General features: G+C 43.8%; 1 protein-coding gene across 1 annotated transcript in view; it reads left to right on the top strand.

Moving 5' to 3' along the window:
- CFAP44 (cilia and flagella associated protein 44) overlaps positions 1-21,647 on the top strand; it is a 444,725-nt gene that overhangs the window by 27,772 nt on the left and 395,306 nt on the right. The window contains exons 3-4 of the mRNA XM_030203902.1: positions 6,337-6,499; positions 20,964-21,066. Coding sequence (XP_030059762.1) covers positions 6,337-6,499; positions 20,964-21,066 — 266 coding nt within the window. The remainder of the gene's footprint in view (positions 1-6,336; positions 6,500-20,963; positions 21,067-21,647) is intronic.

Below are 21,647 nucleotides of genomic sequence, written 5' to 3'. Positions count from 1 at the left end.
TTTTCTTTCAAATTTATTGCTCACCATGGCTACGTATTTCTTCAGCATGTCTGTGACTTGACTTTTTTCTTTCAGCAAATAGGCCACACAATATCTAGAGAAATCATCTAAGAATATTAGCACAAATCTGTTATTTCCCAATGATGGGATATTAAACGGTCCACATAAGTCACTGTGTATTAAGTCCAGTACTTTATTACTCCTATTTCCTGTGTATGCAGGAAATGAGGGTCTCACACCTTTTTGAGTAACACAGTCTATGCATTTCTCCATTTTACCAGTATCTGCACTGATTTGAATGCCTGTGGCAAGTTGCTTACTGTAAAGATCCTGGATCACCTTAAAATCACGATGTCCCAGGCGGCGGGGCCAGATTTCCAGACTACATTTACCATCATTCTTCCTTACTTGCGCCATATGTGAGGCTTCACCTGAAATGCTCAGTTTATAAACATCATTATGCATAAAAGCTTCAGCATACACTTCATCATTTTTAGAGATTGTGCACTTATTGTTTTCAAAATGAATCGCAAATCCCTTCTTATCTAATGTAGATACACTAAGCATATTGCAAACTGCTTGGGGAATATACAAGACATCACTTACAGGAATTTCTTTAACTTCATTAGACACTTTGCATTTTAAATGGCATGTGCTCCCCGAATCCAAAATCCAAGTACTTTCATTTGAATTATTATTTACCATAGTCAAAGATTTTTCTACCATTAGAAAACTCTTATGTTTATCATTGCTTGGAAAATTCTTTTGTTCCATTGGCTTAGGTGAGCTAGAGGGGGTGTTTTGTGTTTCCTTACACCATTTAGATACATGTCCCTCCTTTCCACATGAATAGCAAATCAGCTTGCCCTTGGGCGGAGTTTTCCCATAGCTCCGCCTTCCTCTATTCTTTGCCAAGAAATTTGTTTCATTTCTCTCTGACTGTCTTTGAGAACACATCTCCTCAGAATCATTAATTATGCATTCCTGCCTCAGTTTTGATGCTGCCTGTTCAAAAGATTGCCCTTCAATGGCTTCATTTACAGACCTAAAAACATCAAACTTCTTTGATAGTGAGGTAAAAAGAAATGCTCTTTTCAATGCATCACACATGGGAATTCCAGAAAGTTCTAACTTTTGAAATGAAGACATAAGATGCATAATGTGATCATTACATTTACTTTTATCCCTTAATTTGGTCTCATTTAACTCTGCCAACCAAATTGGTTGCTGTTTTGCATATGTAGTTGCATACATAGTTCTTAGTTTATCTAAAATTTCGTTTGCTGTATCTTTTGCCTCCACTAATATGGCTTGTTTTTCTGAGAGAGCTTCCAAAAACATGTACTTCACATAATAGTTTGCATTGTCCCATTCAGCCATATTTTCAGCTGTTCTGTTTTGGTCTAAACATATATTTAATTTCTTTGCTTGAAGGAGACATCTGAATCTTAGTTCCCATTGCTGATAATTAAATTCAGTTAATTTAGGCACCTTGAGAGAGTAGAAAAATGGTGAATTTCCTCCCTCAGCCATTTCTTAGCCTGTTTGGTGTGTGGGGGGAGAGAGAGACAGACTGAATCTTTCTTTTAAAACTTAAGAGAAAAATTTGGCTTTTTCACTGCCTGGTAATATTTCTCCCTTTTTCAATTCCTGGGCTGGGCCCATAACCCTTTTGTTGGATTATTTGTAGTAAATAATTAGCAGATTGTTATACACACAGCTTCAGCTTTAGAAATGTTAATTTCTTTTCTTCATCTCTCTCACATACACCCCAGAATAATTCACTGCTGAGTCACTTTAAAGTTGAAGTAACAAAACATCTGTTTACTCACAGTTTGTAGTTAGATTATATTCAGACAGGCTTATATATACATAATATAATACATTTGGTTTATCAGCTCTTTCCATGTGCTTAGATGGTAATGGATGCTCACACCATAGATCCTCAGGCTAGGAGAGATCATTAGAGCTCCATGTGCTGTGCCTAACCCCCACAGGAAGTTGCATGGGTGTGACCTCTCTATGCAATTCACATCAGAGGTCACAGAGTAATCACAGAGAAAAAATTGGTGACAGACAATGCATGTAAAATACAATACATTATTCCAACAGCCTCTGCCCCACGGGTGTTCACGAAGTGCCTCGTGGTGGTCGCGGCGTATCTACGCAAGCTGGGAGTGCACGTGTTCCCATATCTCGACGATTGGCTGGTCAAGAACACCTCGGAGGCAGGAGCTCTCCAGTCCATGCAGTGCACTATTCACCTCCTGGAGCTGCTGGGGTTTGTGATAAATTACCCAAAGTCCCATCTCCAGCCAGCCCAATCTCTGGAATTCATAGGAGCTCTGCTGAATACTCAGACGGCTCAGGCCTTCCTTCCCGAAGCGAGAGCCAACAACCTCCTGTCCCTGGCTTCCCAGACCAGAGCGTCTCAGCAGATCACAGCTCGGCAGATGTTGAGACTCCTGGGTCATATGGCCTCCACAGTTCATGTGACTCCCATGGCTCGTCTTCACATGAGATCTGCTCAATGGACCCTAGCTTCCCAGTGGTGCCAGGCCACCGGGAATCTAGAAGATGTCATCCGCCTCTCCTCCAGTTGCCGCACTTCACTGCACTGGTGGACCATTCGGACCAATTTGACCCTGGGATGCCCATTCCAAATTCCTCAGCCCACGAAAGTGCTAACGACGGATGCATCTTGCCTGGGGTGGGGAGCTCATGTCGATGGGTTCCACACCCAGGGTCTGTGGTCCCTCCAGGAAAAGGATCTTCAGATCAACCTCCTGGAGCTTCGAGCGGTCTGGAACGCACTGAAGGCTTTCAGAGATCGGCTGTCCTGTCAAATTATCCAAATTCGGACAGACAATCAGGTTGCAATGTATTACATCAACAAGCAGGGGGGCACCGGATCTCGCCCCCTGTGTCAGGAAGCCGTCGGGATGTGGCGTTGGGCCTGCCAGTTCAGCATGCTCCTCCAAGCCACATACCTGGCAGGCGTAAACAACAGTCTGGCCGACAGACTGAGCAGAGTCATGCAACCGCACAAGTGGTCGCTCCATTCCAGAGTGGTACGCAAGATCTTCCGAGAGTGGGGCACTCCCTTGGTAGACCTTTTCGCCTCTCAGACCAACCACAAGCTGCCTCTCTTCTGTTCCAGACTACAGGCACACGGCAGACTAGCGTCGGATACCTTTCTCCTCCATTGGGGGACCGGCCTCCTGTATGCTTATCCTCCCATACCTTTGGTGGGGAAGACCTTACTGAAGCTCAAGCAAGACCACGGCACCATGATTCTGATAGCACCTTTTTGGCCCCGCCAGATCTGGTTCCCTCTTCTTCTGGAGTTGTCCTCCGAAGAACCGTGGAGATTGGAGTGTTTTCCGACTCTCATTTCGCAGAATGACGGAGCGCGGTGGGCGTGCCCTGCATGCGGGACCGCCTGCAAAGTTTTGTTCCGGTTGGTGGGGGCTGCCGTGGACGTCAACCCAGTCGTGAGAACAATCAGCCTGCTGTCCTCGGAGAACACCTGCTACAGGTATGTATCATTCGCTGAATATGTCAGCTTTTGGAAATGTGCATCTGTGATATTTTGCATGTAAGTTTCCATTTTTCTAGTATTGCTGCATGCCGAGTCTAACTTCTTGAGGTTACTGTTCAGTTCAGTATTTTGCCTTCATATTTTCTTTTTTTCTAGTTCCTTATGTCATTTTTGTTGTCATGTGTTTTTCATGTGTGATCAAGGTGCAGTATTCTGCTAGTGTGTAGTATTTGCAGTCCTTTTTGTTTTGTTTTTTCATTAGGTAGTGTACTGGTGTTTTAGAGCCTGGTGTAATTACAGAGCTGCCTTTCCACTTATAAGGTTGTAGCTCATCCTGTCCTTGGAATTAGTGCTGTTATGGTTTGGTAAGGTTTTGCACAAGTTTGTGTATAGTGTTTTGCAGCGGAGAAATTGTGTGTTGGTCTTACTGAGGTGGCACCAAAACATCAGAAAGGGTTTTAGAGCCTAAATCATGACACACTACCTCTTGAAGGATCTACATATAGAGCTTATGCATTTCTAAGGTCTACACTGGCATGGTATGGGAAAGGGGGTGGGAAATACTACTGGAAAGGAAGAGGGAGTTCTGGATAAGGAGAAAAGAAGGAAGGAAGGAAGGAAGGAAGGAAGAAAGAGCTGGCTTTTTTGGGGAATAACCATAATGTATATGTATGAGATATCGCATACATATTCATTATGGTTATTCCCAGTGCGGTTTTCTAGCATAAAAGGTGCCGGTACTCAAATGCCAGGCCACCCTTCAGGGGTGGGGTGATCACTGAGGGGACCCACCCCACAATAGCCAGGCCCCCTGCAACCAGTCACTGAACCTATGACAAGGCAGAATTGGTGTGTAGAGCCTTAACTCTTTCATTAAAAATTGGGGTCCATGGGTCAATTTTAGTAGACAATGGAAAAGGTGCCGGTACTCAGTACCCCCAAGTACCCCCTCAAAAAAAGCCCTGGTTATTCCCAAAAAAGCCAGCTCTTTCTCCCTTCCTCCATATTAGGATATTAATTTGTGTGTGTGTGTGTATATATATATATATATGCAAATGAATATGCTAATATGCCCCCCCCCCCCAAATGAAACAGTCAAACTACGCCCATGGGCTGCAGGGAAAGATGTTTGCTGGACTTGTTGGGGGGCCACAGGAAAGAGAGAGGTGTGCTGGACTTGTTTGGGGGCTGCAGGGAAGGTTGGGGAACTGCAGGGAAGAGAGAGGTTTGCTGGACTTGCTGTGGGAGTTGGGGGGCTGCAGGGAAGTCATAGGTGTTCTGGACTTGTGTTGGAGGAGGGGGCTGCAGGGAAGAGAGAGGTGTGCTGGACGTGTGGGTGGAGGAGGGCTGCAGGGATGGGGTAGAGGTGCTGGGCCTGCAGGAGGGGGGAGGAAGGGAAAGGAAAGAAATGCCAGACCAAGGGGATGAACGAAGTGGGGCTCAAATACTGAACCCACATCAGGAAGGAGGAGGGACAGGCAGGCATGAAAGCCAGATGCTGGAATGATGGGGGGGGGGGGGGGTGAGAGGGAGAGAAGCTAAATGGGGTGGAGCTAGAGAGGAGAGAGACACATTGGCATGGGGGAGGAAGAGAAGGGAGAAGCTGGCCAGGGAGATATAGGGACACAGAGAAAGGGAGATGCCGAACATAGAGGAAGATAGACAGAGATGGAAGAAGATGTATAGTGGACATGGGGAGAAAAGAAATGTGTAATGGACAGGATACCTTACTCAGAGAGTTAAGAGAAGAAAGAGAAGCAGAAACCAGAGCTTGGGGCCAACATTTGAAAAATAAAATGATCAGACAACAAAAGGTAGAAAAATAATTTTATTTTTCTATTTTGTGATTAGAATATGTCAGATTTGAAAGGGGCATCCTGCCAGAGCTGGTGTTAGACATGGCTGGGGCTTAGTGCAGAAATTTGGGAGGGGACCCCAAAGCTTACTACAAGACTGCATCTTCTTCAGCTTCTAGCAGGTTTGAGGGCTCTCTCTGGCCAGGGGGCCAAGAGCAGTTGCTCTAGTTTTACGCCCTAATTCCATCCCTGGCTTGTGCTATCTTTTTGTGGGAAGAAATGCATCTTTGTTTCTCTGGTGTTGTATTACATGCAAGGTCTGTCTTCTTGGGGTTTCGATTTAATTTATATTTATGGTCACTTATTCTGTATTTGGCATTTGTGTTGTGTGTGTGACTGAGGTATTCTGTTAGCATGAATTTTCTATGTAGTATTTTGTAGTGATTTGGTTTGTTCAGGTTTCTTGATACATTTATTGATATTTTAGGGCCCCACTGTAATATTTAGGGTCCTAAGGTATCTTAGGTAGGAATAGGATCCTTGTTTTGGATGTTAGTGTTGGTATGGTAGATTTGCTCTAGGTTCTGAGTGACTTTTTGTTTGATAGATTTTTTTATTACTTTCAAAAATATGCCTGTTATTGAGATTATACTAGAAACAAACATTTTTGTATGGTGAGTTTTATGGGGAAATGTCCTAGATGCTCTGCATCCACTGTTGGGTTAAACCTGGCCATGTCAGCAGTGTGTTCATTTTTGCTTGGAAGACGTCAAAGCCCACTCCAGCCTATCTAAATTTATCTCGTCATATGCGGGACCATAAAAGTTTGCCCGGCATTGTCCTCATGTTCCAAACCACTAACAGGAACTAATTTAAATTTCTACATGTAATTGGCATTAATTAATTTATATAATCATACAATACAACTGAAGTTGTATTTCTGGTAAAAGTTTGCCTGGTTATCTTGCACAGACAGTTTCCTAAATGTAGCTCTTCCAGGCATTCCTTTGGCTATGATTGCACCAAACGGGCAAACCTGCAACTAATGGATGAACAGACAGTCATGTATATTGCTGGCAACCTAATACTAATTCTTAATATGAAAACTAAAGAACAAAGATGCCTGAGAAGTTGCAGTGGTGGAGGCATTGGTATGATCAAGGTAAGACTGAGTGTTTAAAATTTTATTGGGTTGATACTTGTTATATTTCATTTTATTTGATTTATCTCTTTCAACAATATATTTTATAACAAAGTGGTTTACAGTATAATATCTTCACATAACAATATTCTTAAAAGTACAATACAATGACAGCCTAAATAACCCTCACTCTCCAAAGACATGTACAAACAATCAAAGCCTTTAAACATTTTTTTAAATGAAGATAAATTATCTCTCCAAAGGAGTGGAGGAGTAGCCTAGTGGTTAGTGCAGCAGTGAAGTATTTGAGGCCAAAACAGTCTGGATAGTGTAGGTTCAAATAAGATCGGGTGGTATTAGATTTGTTCCTGGGTGGTAAATCAACTAAATCTAGCATATAATTTGGAACAATGCCATAGATAATTTTGTGAATCAAGGTGCAGGTCTTGAAGGCAAATCACAGCCTTCTCTAAGCAGAGTTTTTCAGCCTCTCTTGCTTTCTTGAATCTCTTTTGCATCTGGAGCACGTAATCTACCAGGTTCTTCCCTGGGCTAGGTTCATCTTCCCAGACTTCTCAGATGACATCCAAGATTCCTCTGGGTCTTCTCCCATACAATAATTCAAAGGGAGAGAACCTTGTCAAACTCTGGGGCACCTCTTGAATGGCAAACACCACATAAGGGAGGAGGATGTCCCGGTTTTTTCATCTTCATCCACAATTTTCTTTAATATTTGTATCAGTGTTTTATTAAATTATTTGACCAGGCCATCTGTCTGGGGGTGGTACACAGAAGTTCTCAAAGTTTTCACTTTCCATAAGTCACAGACTTGCTTCATGACTCGCAACATTGAGGTTGTCCCCTGGCTAGTCAGGATCTCCATGGGAATTCCCATGTGGGAGAAGATTCCTTTAGCGCACTGGCTACTGTAGTGACCTTCATGTTACATAATGCAATGGCTTCCGGATAGTGTGTTGCATTGTCTAAGATGACCAGGATGTATTTGTTGCCTTAGGTGGTCCTCTCCAGGGGTCCCACAAAGTCCATAGCTATTCTCTCAAATTGGGTTTTGACAATTTACATGGGCATGAGCAGGGTAGGTGAAATCCTTGCAGGGTTGCTCAATTGGCAGGTTGGGCAAGACTGGCAATAGAGCTAGACCTGTTTTTATAAGCCTGGCAAAAACAGGTCATTATCCGCTCCCAGGTTTTCTCTTCTCCTAAGGGTTGAGGCTCTAACAATTGTTCCACCTCTTCTCCATCCAACAATCCCTTGGCCACCCTGTATACCAAGTCATTTTTCAATATAAAATACGGAGGAACTATCTTGAAAGGTTCTTGATTATCCACTGGTTTCCCATCTACCATCACCACCTGGGTAGGTGCCTCTCTGACAGACTCGTTCTCTAACTGAGCCCTCTTAAAATTCCCCGGATTGTCCTCCCTGCGCCATTTGGCCAAATTCTCTAATGGATCAGGATGTTCTGGGGTGTCTTCACCTGTACCCAGGTCCTCATCTAATGCAGCCCCTAAATTATGGGTGTCATATAGCTTTTCCAGGTATCGCTGCCAGCGGATTTGGGTTACATGGAATTCTCCACATATAAAACAGGATTCTCCAAAGGGAAGAACTTGGGGAAAGACTCATCCTTCTTCTCTAGGCTAGTAGTTGGTGATGTCCAGAGGGCCTCGAACGTTGGAAAATCCCAGCCCAGGATAACTGGGTAAGGTAACTAAGGCAAAACCCCAACTTCTAAATGGGCTTCTCCAACTGTAATTTTGAATAGTTTTGATGGAAACTGGAGCAGTTGGTTATTCCCTCTGATCTCCATGTAAACAAGACAAAGTTGTTGTCTACTCATAATTCACTTGAGGTCAAGTGAGGATTCCTTTTCGGATAAGAGTTTTCACACTGCTGGAATATACTTGATATTTGTCTGTCCTACTTAGATTGTAAGCTCTGTCTAGCAGGGACTGTCTCTTCATGTTCAAGTGTACAGCACTGCATACGTCTAGTAGCACTTTAGAAATGATAAGTAGTAGTAGTAGATATAGACTCCCCTCCATTTCAGTCTGGAGCACTAGGTTCCTGCCTCCTGGCTGAAAGGCTTCCACAAAATTACAGGTGTGGTTCTACGACATTCACATCCATAGCCTCTTCACTTATTCCCAGTCAGTCTCTTGCCAAATGTCCCTTGTCTCCACAAAGTGAAAGAGTCAAGTTCTTGTCCCTGAATCCACATGGGGCATTGCGTTCTGGGGAGGGTGGCCTCCAATTCTCTGACCTTTCCTTTTGGGTTCCTTGGCTTGATGGTGACTTCCTCTCATTGGAGTGCTTAATCCTGCTTTCTCTTCTTTTCTTCTGGGGCTTCTACCTAGTCTCCTCTCCTTCCCTGGATCAGGGACTGGTTACGCTTGGTGGAATCCTTCTGGCACTTCTAAGGCAGTCTCCAACATCAGCTTGGGGTGTTGCCTCACCCATTGTCTTGTAGACCGAGGTAGTCAATCCAGGAACTGCTCTAGGAGAACCTCATTTGTTCTTCCACACTGGATTTTAACTCTGGTTGCTACCACCTTCACACAATCTCTTTCAACCTGTAGAAAAAACTGCGGGGGTGTTTCTTTTGCATGGAGTGTACTGTTCCTGAACCGTTGCCAATAGGATTCCAGGGTGGTTGCCTTATAGGCAGCCTAGCCATCAGGGTTGGCACTTTGTAAGGTGGTTTGGTTGCTGCCAGTTAACAAATTTCCCAAATATGTAGTCTATGTTGCCTCCAGCCAGCCAGCCATGTGGGCAGTTCTCTCAAAATTCACCAGAAAATGATCCAGGTCACCTTCCAGGGTCATTTTAGGCAATACTGGTTAGGTACATTCGCATGGGACATTGGTCCCTATAGTATAGGGGAAGTCTGGGCCAGAGAGCCCTGTTACCATTCTACTAGCTTTTGTAAAACTTGTTGCTGTAGCTGCTGCTCAAAGTGCGCCTGCATAAACAATTGCTGTTTTTGCATGAACTGCTGCTGCTGCTGCTGGCCCTCCACCAGGGCCTGGATTAGTTTCTCCATGTTTTGCTTGCAGCCCTAATACGCACTGAGTAAAACAAAAACAAACAAGAAAAATAATCCTGCCTATCCAGCACCAAATACACTGTTTCAGGTCCCTATCTGAGGCAGAGCTAATCTATTTAGCCCAAATTATGTTTTGGTACTGGTTACAAGGCCCAGAGCCCTGGAGACTGAGGATTCTGGCTTCTTCTATCTGCAGAAGCTCAAATCCCACCACTGCCATAATATGTAACAATGTGAGCAAGGGTGGGCTTGTGAGCCTTGAAACACAGCCACATAAAAGTTGGAAGGTGAAATAAAAATCGATTTATTTATGTGCAGGGGATTGGGTGACCTGTTGCCTTCACAGGTTAGGACAAATAAACACAAAAACCAGTCTGTATACATATATAAAGTTTCTCTCTCTCTCTTGTGGCCTTCTCTGGCAAGGCCACAACGTGTACTAGTCTCTGAACTAGAGTCCCAGATTTAAGTGCTGTATCTCAGTATTCAGCACATTTGGGCAAAGGCTTAGCCCTTAGTCTCAACAATACAGTTCAGCAGGTTTCAGGATAAACTGGGCCTACCTGAGTAGAGCTTTTGCAGCAGCTTACAGGTCTGTGCTGGAGGCATAGGATGGAAGATATCAAGGCCCAAGTATCAGACTGCCTATCTGACATTGCTGCCTGGATGTCTCACGACCATCTGAAACTAAACATGGCCAAGACTGAACTTCTTATCTTTCCCCCTAAACCCACCTCTCCTCTTCCCCCATTCTCAATCTCTGTGGATAACACTTTCACCCTCCCTGTCTCATCAGCTCGTAACATTGGGGTCATCTTTGACTTCTCTCTCTCTTTCTCTGCACATATCCAACAGATTGCTAAAACCTGTTGTTTCTTTCTGCATAATATCACCAAAATTTGTCCCTTCCTTTCTGAGCACACTACCAAAACCCATATCCACACTCTTATCACCTCTCACTTAGACTACTGCAACTTGCTTTTCACAAGTCTCCCTCTAAGCCATCTCTCTCCCCTTCAATCTGTTCAAAATTCTGCTGCACAACTTCCGCCAGTGTCCATATGCTCATATTAGCCCTCTCTTCAAGATACTTCATTGGCTTCCTATCTGTTTCCATGTACAGTTCAAACTCTTCTTATTAACTTTGCAGCTCCTCAATTCCTCTCCACTCTTATCTCTCCCTACACTCCTCCACGGGAACTCAGTTCATCAGGTAAATCTCTCTTATCTGTACCCTTCTCCTCCACTGTGAATTTCAGACTCCGTTCCTTTTATCTTGTTGTACAGTATGCCTGGAATAGGCTTCCTGAGCCAGTATGTCAAGCTCCATCTGTGACCGTCTTCAAATCTAGACTAAAAGCCCACCTTTTTGAGGCTGCTTTTAACTCCTAACCCATATTCACTTGTTCAGTACCCATGTCTGTTTTATCTTTCCCCGCTTAGCAATTCCCTTATCCCTTATTTGTACTGCTTGTCTGTCCTGATTAGATTGTAAGCTCTGTCGAGCAGGGACTGTCTCTTCATGTTCAACTACACAGCTCTGCATACTTCTAGTAGCACCATAGAAATGATAAGTAAGACTTTTCCTCTGGGCCTCTCTGACTGAGCTATGCTGAGAAATTTTATTGACCACACCCTCCCTTCTGTGCTCCTGCTGAGTCAGTTCGGGCACCTTTTTGTGCCTTGGTCGTAAGAAAAACAGGACCAGGTAAAGTCGTCCAAGTGCTCGTCAGGGACGCCCTTTTTTTCCCATTATGGGTCGAGGACGCCCATATATTAGGCATGCCCAAGTCCCACCTTCGCTACGCCTCTGACACGCCCCCATGAACTTTGGTCATCCCTGCGACGGAAAGCAGTTGGGGACGCCCAAAATCGGCTTTCGTTTATGCCGATTTGGGCGACCCTGTGAGAAGGATGCCCATCTTCCGATTTGTGTCGAAAGATGGGCGTCCTTCTCTTTCGAAAATAAGCCTGAGAGGGTGGTGGTAAATGGAATCCGCTCAGAGGAAAGGACGGTGAGCGGTGGGGTTCCTCAGGGGTCGGTGACTTAATCTGAGAATATGATGATGCTGTCTTGAACCGTTTGAAAGACATTAAAGTGAAATTCTCAGAACTTGGGCAACTTTTGAGTTTTGCATTAGAATTTCAACCTAAACGTAGTGATCAGGACACAGTAGCAGTGGCAGTGATGACAAAGAGCTCACAACCAGAAACAATGTTAGTGGTTCTTTTTCAGGGGAGCATGTAAGCCTCTGACCTGTGCTAAGTGGCCCAATGTTGACAGTGGAACGGTTAAATTCCAGGTCAATGCTCCAATCCCAATCCCACAGGAAGGACAGTTATATACAAGATTTATTTAATAGATCTTTAGAGACGGGAGAGGTTCTGCGAGATTGGAGATGAGCGGATGTGGTCCCTCTTCACAAAAGTGGAGACAGGGAAGAAGTGGGAAACTAAAGACCGGTAAGTCTCACGTCAGTGGTAGGAAAAATAATGGAGTCACTGCTGAAAGAAAGGATAGTTAACTTTCTAGAAGACAATGGGTTACAGGACCCGAGGCAACATGGCTTTACCAAAGGAAAGAAAATCCTGCCAAATGAATCTCATTGACTTCTTTGACTGGGTGACAAAAGAAATGGATGAAGGCGTGCGCTAGATGTAATCTACTTGGATTTCAGCAAAGCCTTTGATACGGTCCCCCACAGAAGACTCGTGAATAAGCTGAAAGGGCTGAACTTAGGACCGAAAGTGGTGAACTGGATAGAAAACTGGTTGACCGACAGGTGGCAGAGAGGGGCATAATCGAAAGGGGCGCCCAAGTTTTCCTGAGGACATCCTCACAGGACGTCCCGGCGAAGGGGTGGGGAAACCCATATTATCGAAACAAGATGGGCGTCCATCTTTCGTTTCGATAATAGTCAGGGACGCCCAAATCGTGAAATTTAGGTCGACCTTAGAGATGGTCATCCTTGATTTTCGGCGATAATGGAAACCGAGGATGCTCATCTCAGAAACGACCAAATCCAAGCCATTTGGTCATGGGAGGAGCCAGCATTCATAGTGCACTGGTCCCCGATTTGGGCGACACTGTGAGAAGGATGCCCATCTTGCGATTTGTGTCGAAAGATGGGCACCCTTCTCTTTCGAAAATAAGCCTGAGAGGGTGGTGGTAAATGGAATCCGCTCAGAGGAAAGGATGGTGAGCAGTGGGGTTCCTCAGGGGTTGGTGCTGGGGCCCATTTTATTTAATATATTTGTGAGTGATATTGCTGAAGGGTTATAAGGAAAGGTTTGCCTTTAGGGATCTCCGAAAGTTAGAAGAATGGTTGAGGGTCTGGCAGTTAAAATTTAATCCTGTTCACACAGGGGGATATAGCTTTGATCCTGGGAACTGAGTTTGATTCCCACTGCAGCTCCTTGTGACTCTGGGCAAGTCACTTAACCCTCCATTGCCCCTGGTACAAAATAAGTACATGAATATATGTAAACCGATTTGAATGTAGTTGCAAAAACCTCAGTAAGGCGGTATATCAAGTCCCATTTCCCTTTCCCTTTATATTAGAGTACGATCAATAACTATTGTTAGACACAAAGTACTCCACTAAAAAATTCAAACAAACATGAATACATTTATTGTTACCCATATATATGCATACATTGTTCACAATAACCTTCGGTTCCCATGTAACTCACTTCCACATGCCTTTCAGAGCGTCATCCACACAGTCAAACCAATCTCATATATTGCTCACTACATACTACAATCCACTGACATTACAATACTTGCACTTAAGATTCAACTCTAATGCATTCCCTTGGCTTTTGATGATATCAAAAAATGTTCACTGCATTCGTTTAAGTCCAGACTGATACAATGGAAGAAGAATTTTTGCCCCGCACTGGCTATAGATCAAAATGGGTACCTCCGGGCCCTGTGGACCCTTCAATCATGGCTTTTCAAAAACTGGTGTTGTCTGACTTGACAAAGGTTGAGCAGTCAGAGAAAAAGTATGGTAGTAATTTGTCTACCAGTCAACGTCGCTGTATTTGTGAATTGGAAAATAATAAACAATTGACTATTCTGAGGGCGGATAAGGGTGGGTCCACAGTAGTTATGGATACACAAAAATATGTAGAGGAGGGACTAAGACAGCTCCAACAAAGTGAATATTATGATCAAATAGATTATGACTCTACTGATGAATTAAAACAGAGTAATAATGAATATGTGAGTACAGCGGTTATGAATGGCATTTTGTCTGTTAAAGAGCAACGATTTTTGTGCCATCCTAATCCTAAGATTCCTTACATCTATTTTGTCTCCAAAGTTCATAAATCCATGTCGGACCCACCCAGACGCCCCATTGTATCTACTCGCGACTCGGTCTTAGAACCTCTTTCTAAATTTTTAGACAAATTATTAAACCCGTTTGTTAGTTGTGCAGAGTCATATGTTCGTGACTCTATTCATTTCATACAGTTGTTAGAACAAGTGGATTATCAAAGGATTGATAATAACAGTTTTTACATGGTTGGATTAGACGTAGTGGCTCTGTACACCAATTTACCCCAGAACAAAGTGATTCAGTTAGCGTGTGAATACCTGGCTGAAGGGTTAATTCCAGAATCAAAAGTTACAGTCCTGTGGCAATTGATGTCCTGGGTCATTGGTCGAAATTATTTTGAATTTCAGAATAAATTTTACATACAAAAGTGTGGTGTGGCAATGGGGGCTACTGTAGCGCCCTCCCTAGCCTGTCTCTACATGACTCAGTTTGAAAAGAAGCATGTATATACCTCTTCCCAGTATGATAAAAAAGGTTCCAGGGGAGATCCTGGAAATTATAGACCAGTGAGTCTGACGTTGGTGCCGGGGAAAATGGTAGAGGCTATTATTAAAAACAAAATTACAGAGCACATCCGAGGACATGGATTACTGAGACCAAGTCAGCACGGCTTTTGTGTGGGGAAATCTTGCCTGACTAATTTACTTCAATTCTTTGAAGGAGTAAACAAACATGTGGACAAAGGGGAGCCGGTTGATATTGTGTATCTGGATTTTCAAAAGGCGTTTGACAAGGTGCCTCATGAAAGGTTACAGAGGAAATTGGAGGGTCATGGGATAGGAGGAAATGTCCTATTGAGGATTAAAAACTGGTTGAAGGATAGGAAACAGAGAGTGGGGTTAAATGGTCAGTATTCACAATGGAGAAGGGTAGTTAGTGGGGTTCCTCAGGGGTCTGTGCTAGGACCGCTGCTTTTTAATATATTTATAAATGATTTAGAGATGGGAGTAACTAGCAAGGTAATTAAATTTGCTGATGACACAAAGTTATTCAAAGTCGTTAACTCGCGACAGGATTGTGAAAAATTACAAGAGGACCTTACGAGACTGGGAGACTGGGCGGCTAAATGGCAGATGACGTTTGATGTGAGCAAGTGCAAGGTGATGCATGTGGGGAAAAAAGAACCCGAATTATAGCTACATCATGCAAGGTTCCACGTTAGGAGTTACGGACCAAGAAAGGGATCTGGGTGTCGTCGTTGATAATACACTGAAACCTTCTGCTCAGTGTGCTGCTGCGGCTAGGAAAGCGAATAGAATGTTGGGTATTATTAGGAAAGGTATGGAAAACAGGTGTGAGGATGTTATAATGCTGCTGTATTGCTCCATGTTACGACTGCACCTTGAGTATTGTGTTCAATTCTGGTCGCCGCATCTCAAGAAAGATATAGTAGAATTGGAAAAGGTGCAGCGAAGGGCGACTAAAATGATAGCGGGGATGGGACGACTTCCCTATGAAGAAAGACTAAGGAGGCTAGGGCTTTTCAGCTTGGAGAAGAGACGGCTGAGGGGAGACATGATAGAGGTATATAAAATAATGAGTGGGGTGGATGTGAAGCGTCTGTTCATGCTTTCCAAAAATACTAGGACTAGGGGGCATGCGATGAAACTACAGTGTAGTAAATTTAAAACAAATCACCCAACACATAATTAAACTCTGGAATTCATTGCCGGAGAACGTGGTGAAGGCGGTTAGCTTAGCAGAGTTTAAAAAGGGTTTAGACGGTTTCCTAAAAGACAAGTCCATAAACCACTACTAAATGGACTTGGGAAAAATCCACAATTCCAGGAATAACATGTATAGAATGTTTGTACGTTGGGAAGCTTGCCAGGTGCCCTTGGCCTGGATTGGCCGCTGTCGTGGACAGGATGCTGGGCTTGATGGACCCTTGGTCTTTCCCAGTGTGGCATTACTTATGTATTTATGATAAGGTCATGCTGTGGAAGAGATATATTGACAATATCATATTGTTTTCGCAGGGGCCTGAAAATGAGCTGTTAGCCTTCATTGATAGCCTCAACACTGCCGATCCGCATGTCAAATTCACTTGTCAGATTGATAAATATGAAATTGAATTTTTGGATATTAAGATCATTAAGACCAATAGTGATGGTTTTCACACTACGATTTTCAGAAAGAAGACTGACAGGAACACCCTACTGCGTTATACAAGTCATCATCATGCAGCATTGAGAAGGGATGTTCCTGTCGGCCAATTTCTTAGGCTGAGGCAATTGTGCTCTTCAGTTAATGAATTTAAAGTTCAGTCAAAAGACATGATGAATCGGTTTGTGCAAAGAGGGTACCCAATGGGGGTTCTTAGAAAGGCATACAAGCGAGCGCTGTATGCTCATAGACCATGGCTATTCTTGCCTAGACAAAAACCTGCCCATAGGTCTGTAGCCTGTGTGCTTCCGTTTTCTCAACATGCCCCTAAAGTAGGACATCTAATACACAAATATTGGCATGTTCTAGCTGTGCATTCAGAATTCAGTGAGCACCCCAAGATCGCTTAACGTCGGAAAGCGAACCTGGGAGAACTGTTAAAAAGATCTACCCCTGATAAATTAGATGGCCAACATTCCCCCTCTGGGAAATGTGTTTATTGCAAATATTCAGTTACTACCAAGTGGGTTTTAATACCGGGGTCTACCAAAAAAGTTTATCTGCAAGGTAATACTAAGTGACAATTAAAACACAGACTGGCTGAGCAGATCAGTAATCTTAGAACTTATAAAAAAGAAGCACCCTTGGACCACACAAAACCACGCGATTGAGGACTTAAAGTGTTTAGTATTAGTGCATGTCGCCCCCTCTTGGGGTGGTGACATCAGTGCGCAATTGCTGGCTATAGAACAGCGCTACATTTTCACGTGGGATATGGTGGCCCCTAAGGGTCTTAATCTGGAAGTAGAATGGATATAACCTTTGGCAATTTCTTCTGAGGGACGTTTCAAATGGGGGTATTTAATCCCCGGAACAGGAAAGTATGGTCGTAAAGTGTGGGGGCAGACCTTTGGATCCCCCGCTTGCAGAGTTGCCCGGATGGTAAGCAGCCACTAAGCGTATTTACAATTGTGATACAAGGTTAAAATTTAGATAGGCTTTTGAGATTTCGAGATGATTAGGAGTGGATGTGTATTATTGATTGTTACAGGTTACGGGGAGTGGTTCTTCCTGATGAAGTAAACCACGAAATGCGGTTTCGCATTGAGGAACTAAAGAGGAGTTGAAGTCTGGTCATCTAGGTGACCTTATCAACGGTTTTTCATGGAAGCCTTCTAGATGCCGCGCAGTGGAGCCACGAACCCAGCCAAACTTGATACCCAGTTGTGGGTGATATAATTGTGGTTTGAGTACACACTAAGATTCATCACCATGCTAAGCATTGGGAGTCTGAGCGCTTAGAAACAACAGTCACTTTGACTTTGAATTTGGGATTATCGAAACGAGGGCTGAGAAGTAAGAGCGGCCCGTGTCAGCCATTTTGGAACTGCTGGTCTTAAATGAATGCAGTAACCATTTTTTAATATCATCAAAAGCCAAGGGAATACATTATTTATTTATTTGTTACACTTGTATCCCACATTTTCCCACCTATTTGCAGGCTCAATGTGGCTTACATAGTACCGTAGAGGCGATCGCCAGTATCGGTATAAACAAATACAGAGTGAGGTTATGGTAGAGTAAAGATCATGTGTGACAGACAGATTTAGGAATCATAAGGAGGAAGAGTTAATTTATGTCCAGTACGAGCTTTGGTTTTGTTGTGTTGCAGAGTTGAGGCATTTAAGTTGGATCGTTCGAGTATGCCTATTTGAACAGGTGAGTTTTTAGTAGTTTCCGGAAGTTTAGGTGGTCATATGTTGAATCTTAAGTGCAAGTATTGTAATGTAATTTCAGTGGATTGTAGTATGTGGTGAGCAATATATGAGATTGGTTTGACTGTGTGGATGACGCTGTGAAAGGCATGTGGAAGTGAGTTACATGGGAACCGAGGGTTATTGTGAACAATGTATGCATATATATGGGTAACAATAAATGTATTCATGTTTGTTTGAATTTTTTAGTGGAGTACTTTGTGACTAACAATAGTTAAAATTTAATGCCAAGAAGTGCAGAGTGATGCATTTGGGGTGTAGAAACCCAAAAGAGGGATACCGAATAGGAGGGAGAGATTAGCAAGCTCAACTCAGGAGAGAGACCTTGGGGTGTTGGTGTCGGAGGATATATATGAAGATGAAGAAACAATATGATAAGGCGACGGCCCTGGCTAGAAGGATGCCAGGCTGCATAGAGAGGGGTATAAACAGCAGAAGAAAGGAGGTGTTGATGCCCCTTTACAAGTCGTTGGTGAAGCCCCACTTGGAGTATTGTGTTCAGTTTTGGAGGCCGTATCTGGCTAAAGATGTAAAAAAACTGGAAGCGATGCAAAGAAAAGCTACGAAAATAGTATGGGATTTGGATTGCAAACCGTATGAGGAGAGACTTGCCGACCTGAACATGTATACCTTGGAGGAAAGGAGAAACAGGGGTGACATGATACAGATGTTCAAATATTTGAAAGGTATTAATCCGCATACGAACCTTTTCCGGAGACAGGAAGGTGGTAGAACTAGAGGACATGAATTGAGGTTGCAAGGGAGCAGACTCAGGAGTAATGTCAGGAATTCAAACATGCGTGGGATAAACACAAAAGAATCCTGTTTAGAAGGAATGGATCTATGGAATCTTAGCGGACTTAGGGTGGCAACGCCGGTATTTGGAGAATAAAACCGGTGCAGGGAGGACTTCTACGGTTTGTGCCCTGAGAAAGGCAGGGACAAATCAAACTCGGATATACATATAAAGTATTACATACCATGTAAAATGAGTTTATCTTGTTGGGCAGACTGGATGGACCGTTCAGGTCTTTATCTGCCGTCATTTACTATGTTAGTCCTTCAACTCAGTGGTGGTCTTCAGTAAGAGTATCTGACCTCAGTATGGTTATGGAACTCTGGTGTCATAGTACAAGTGAAGCAATGGGTTTCAACTGACCAAAAGATTCCCAGATGCTGAACCCTCAGAGTCATGTGAATTTCCACTCTTCTGTCTGCTTATGGTTTTGGACTTCCCTGAGGACTGGGGAACTGGAATTTAGAAGTCTAACTTGATCTTGATGTTACAGAATCTGAGGGGCTTCACAGGTACCTAAGAAAGATTGGTGACACCAAGCAGGTGGTTTGGACTCTAGTACCACAGGATTTCACTGACTAAAGAGAGTCTGCAATGGGAGAGTCTGGTGCTGGCATCCCCTTTAACTAGACATGAAGAAAGGGGGGGGGGGGGGGGTCCTGTCTGGAATGGGTGATAGCTTTATTTAGGGGACAGTCCCCTGGGCTCTTGGTTCTCTAGCTGGAGGTTATCCTCTTCCCTTGCAGTGGCCCTTGTAGTGGCAGGCACTCAACCAGGCATGGTTGAGTTGAGGGGGAGGGTATGTGAGGGATTGCATAGAAAATTGATAGTCTCCCTTAAAAACACTCCTTCACAGGATCATTTTAAGAGGCTAGAGAGTGCAGTGTATAGTAGAAGGGGCATGGTTCAGTCAGGCACAGCTAGCCTTCTGAGTCAGGAGGGCAGGGCCCAGACTAAGACAAAATATTTAGAGGGGGAGCAGAATAGAACAGGGAGGAGGAGTCTTCCAGGGGGGTTCACGGGAAGGGCTTCAGTATCTGGATGGGCCCAGGAAAAGAAGCAAATTCCTTCCACATATGCTCCCACTGTATATTTGAGGGAATGGAAGATTGCCAAGGTGGAAAGTCTTTTTCCTGGAGAGTTTGAACCTTTGTGGTAGGCCTGGGTTACAGAAAAGCTGTGTTTAACCTACTTCATTCTGTGTTTGAGGATGGGCAAGAAGCTAACCCTGGAAGGATCTCTCACTGATTTACAAGCAAATCCAGTGCTTTTTTTTTTTTTTAAGGAAAAAAGGTGCCAGTACTTAAGCAGAGCCAACCTTAGAGGGTGAGGTAACCAGGACTTTTTTTTCAACTGGTACAGTGCATTTTTATTTTTATTTTAGTTACATTTGTACCCCGCGCTTTCCCACTCATGGCAGGCTCAATGCGGCAGCCATGCGACCCGGAATAGCTCTTCCTGGAAGGTGGCAGCCTCTGAATTTGAAGGTCACAAGTTTGAAGCTGGCTGGTGTACCCTAAGAACCTAAAAATAGCCATACTGGGTCAGACCAATGGTCCATCTAGCCCAGTATCCTGCTTCCAACAGTGGCCAATCCAGGTCACAAGTACCTGGCAGAAACCCAAATTTCCCAAAACAAGCTGGGAGATTTTAAGTGAGAAATGCAGTGGGGTGGATAGGACATTTTTGGAAGGCAGGAAGAAAAGTGCTGGTACTCTGTACTTATTGCGCATCGGCTGAAAAAAAGGTCTGAGCAAATCTATGTGCAAGACAACCTGCCTTGTGCAGTAAACATGCTTCATTATATTTTGGTTTAAGAAATAAAGAATTCTTGTTTAAATTTCCTACCTAGTCCTGTTGTTCTGTGAAGGCTCAGCACTCAATCCTCACTCACACTATCACAAAGTCCCACACTATGCCAGGTGGTACAGAGTAGCCTTTTATGCACAGTATGAGACATCAGGAAGCTATAAAGAAAATACAGAAAAATAAACTACATATCTCCATCTGATACCCCTATTATATTGGGAACTCAAATATTCTTTTAGTGTAATTTCCAGTGGATGTGGAAATTTTTTTATGGTCTTTCTAGAATAGTGATTCCTAAACTTGTTCTCTGCTACAAGGTTTCTCAAGCCATTCCTGAAGGCAGTCTGAATTTGAGATCGCTCTGCATATGATAAATTTACATGCACTGCTTCCATCTCATGCACATTCATTGTGAATATCCTGAAAACCAGACTGGCCAGACAATATGCCAGGACTATTTTGAGAAACACCCTCTGGACTCCCCCAGGCTGTCAGGTTTTCAGGATATTCATAAAGAATATGCTTGAAACAGATTTGAATGTACTGCCTCAGTTATTGTTTTATTTTGGGTTTTTTTTGCTCCTAGGTACACTCTAGTTATCAGTATTTCGCAGTAGCAGAAAAAGGAATCAACCCTCATGTCATCATTTATGAATATCCTTCTCTGCGGCCATTCAGGATACTGCGGGGTAGGTAATAGCATGAAAGGGGCCCTTTTACCAAGCGGAAGTAAAAGGTGGCCTGCAGTGGTGTAAGTGCGTGGGATTGCCATGCGCCAGTGGCGTAGCCACAGGTGGGCCTGGGTGGGCCGGGGCCCACCCACTTAGAGCTCAGGCCCACCCAACAGTAGCACACGTTTAACGGTAGCTGGTGGGGATCTCAAGCTCTGCCAACTGAAGACTTCCTCCTAATGGTAACGAAAACGCTACTCTCCATGATAACGGCACCTGTGCATGCTCAGTTTTCAGCGCATGCCTACTTCAGACTGCCAAAGTGGAAAGAAGCATTTTCCTGCCAGTTGAGATATATTTTTGAAGGTTGGGGGGGGGGGGGGGGGGGGGGAGAACACTTGGTGCCCACCCACTTCTTGCCTAGGCCCACCCAAAATCTGTTGTCTGGCTACGCCCCTGCCGTGCGCTGAGGCCATCTTTTACCACTGTGGGAAAAAGTGTTTTTTTTTAAAGGAGGCAGTAAATGGCCGTGCAGTAATTAAACAATTGCCGCACGACCATTTACTGCTGGAGCCCTTACCGCCTCCTATTTAGGAGGC

This window comes from Microcaecilia unicolor, chromosome 5 (assembly GCF_901765095.1).
Source record: "Microcaecilia unicolor chromosome 5, aMicUni1.1, whole genome shotgun sequence".
Lineage (NCBI taxonomy): Eukaryota > Metazoa > Chordata > Amphibia > Gymnophiona > Siphonopidae > Microcaecilia > Microcaecilia unicolor.
This window is presented reverse-complemented; position numbering and strand designations above follow the sequence as displayed.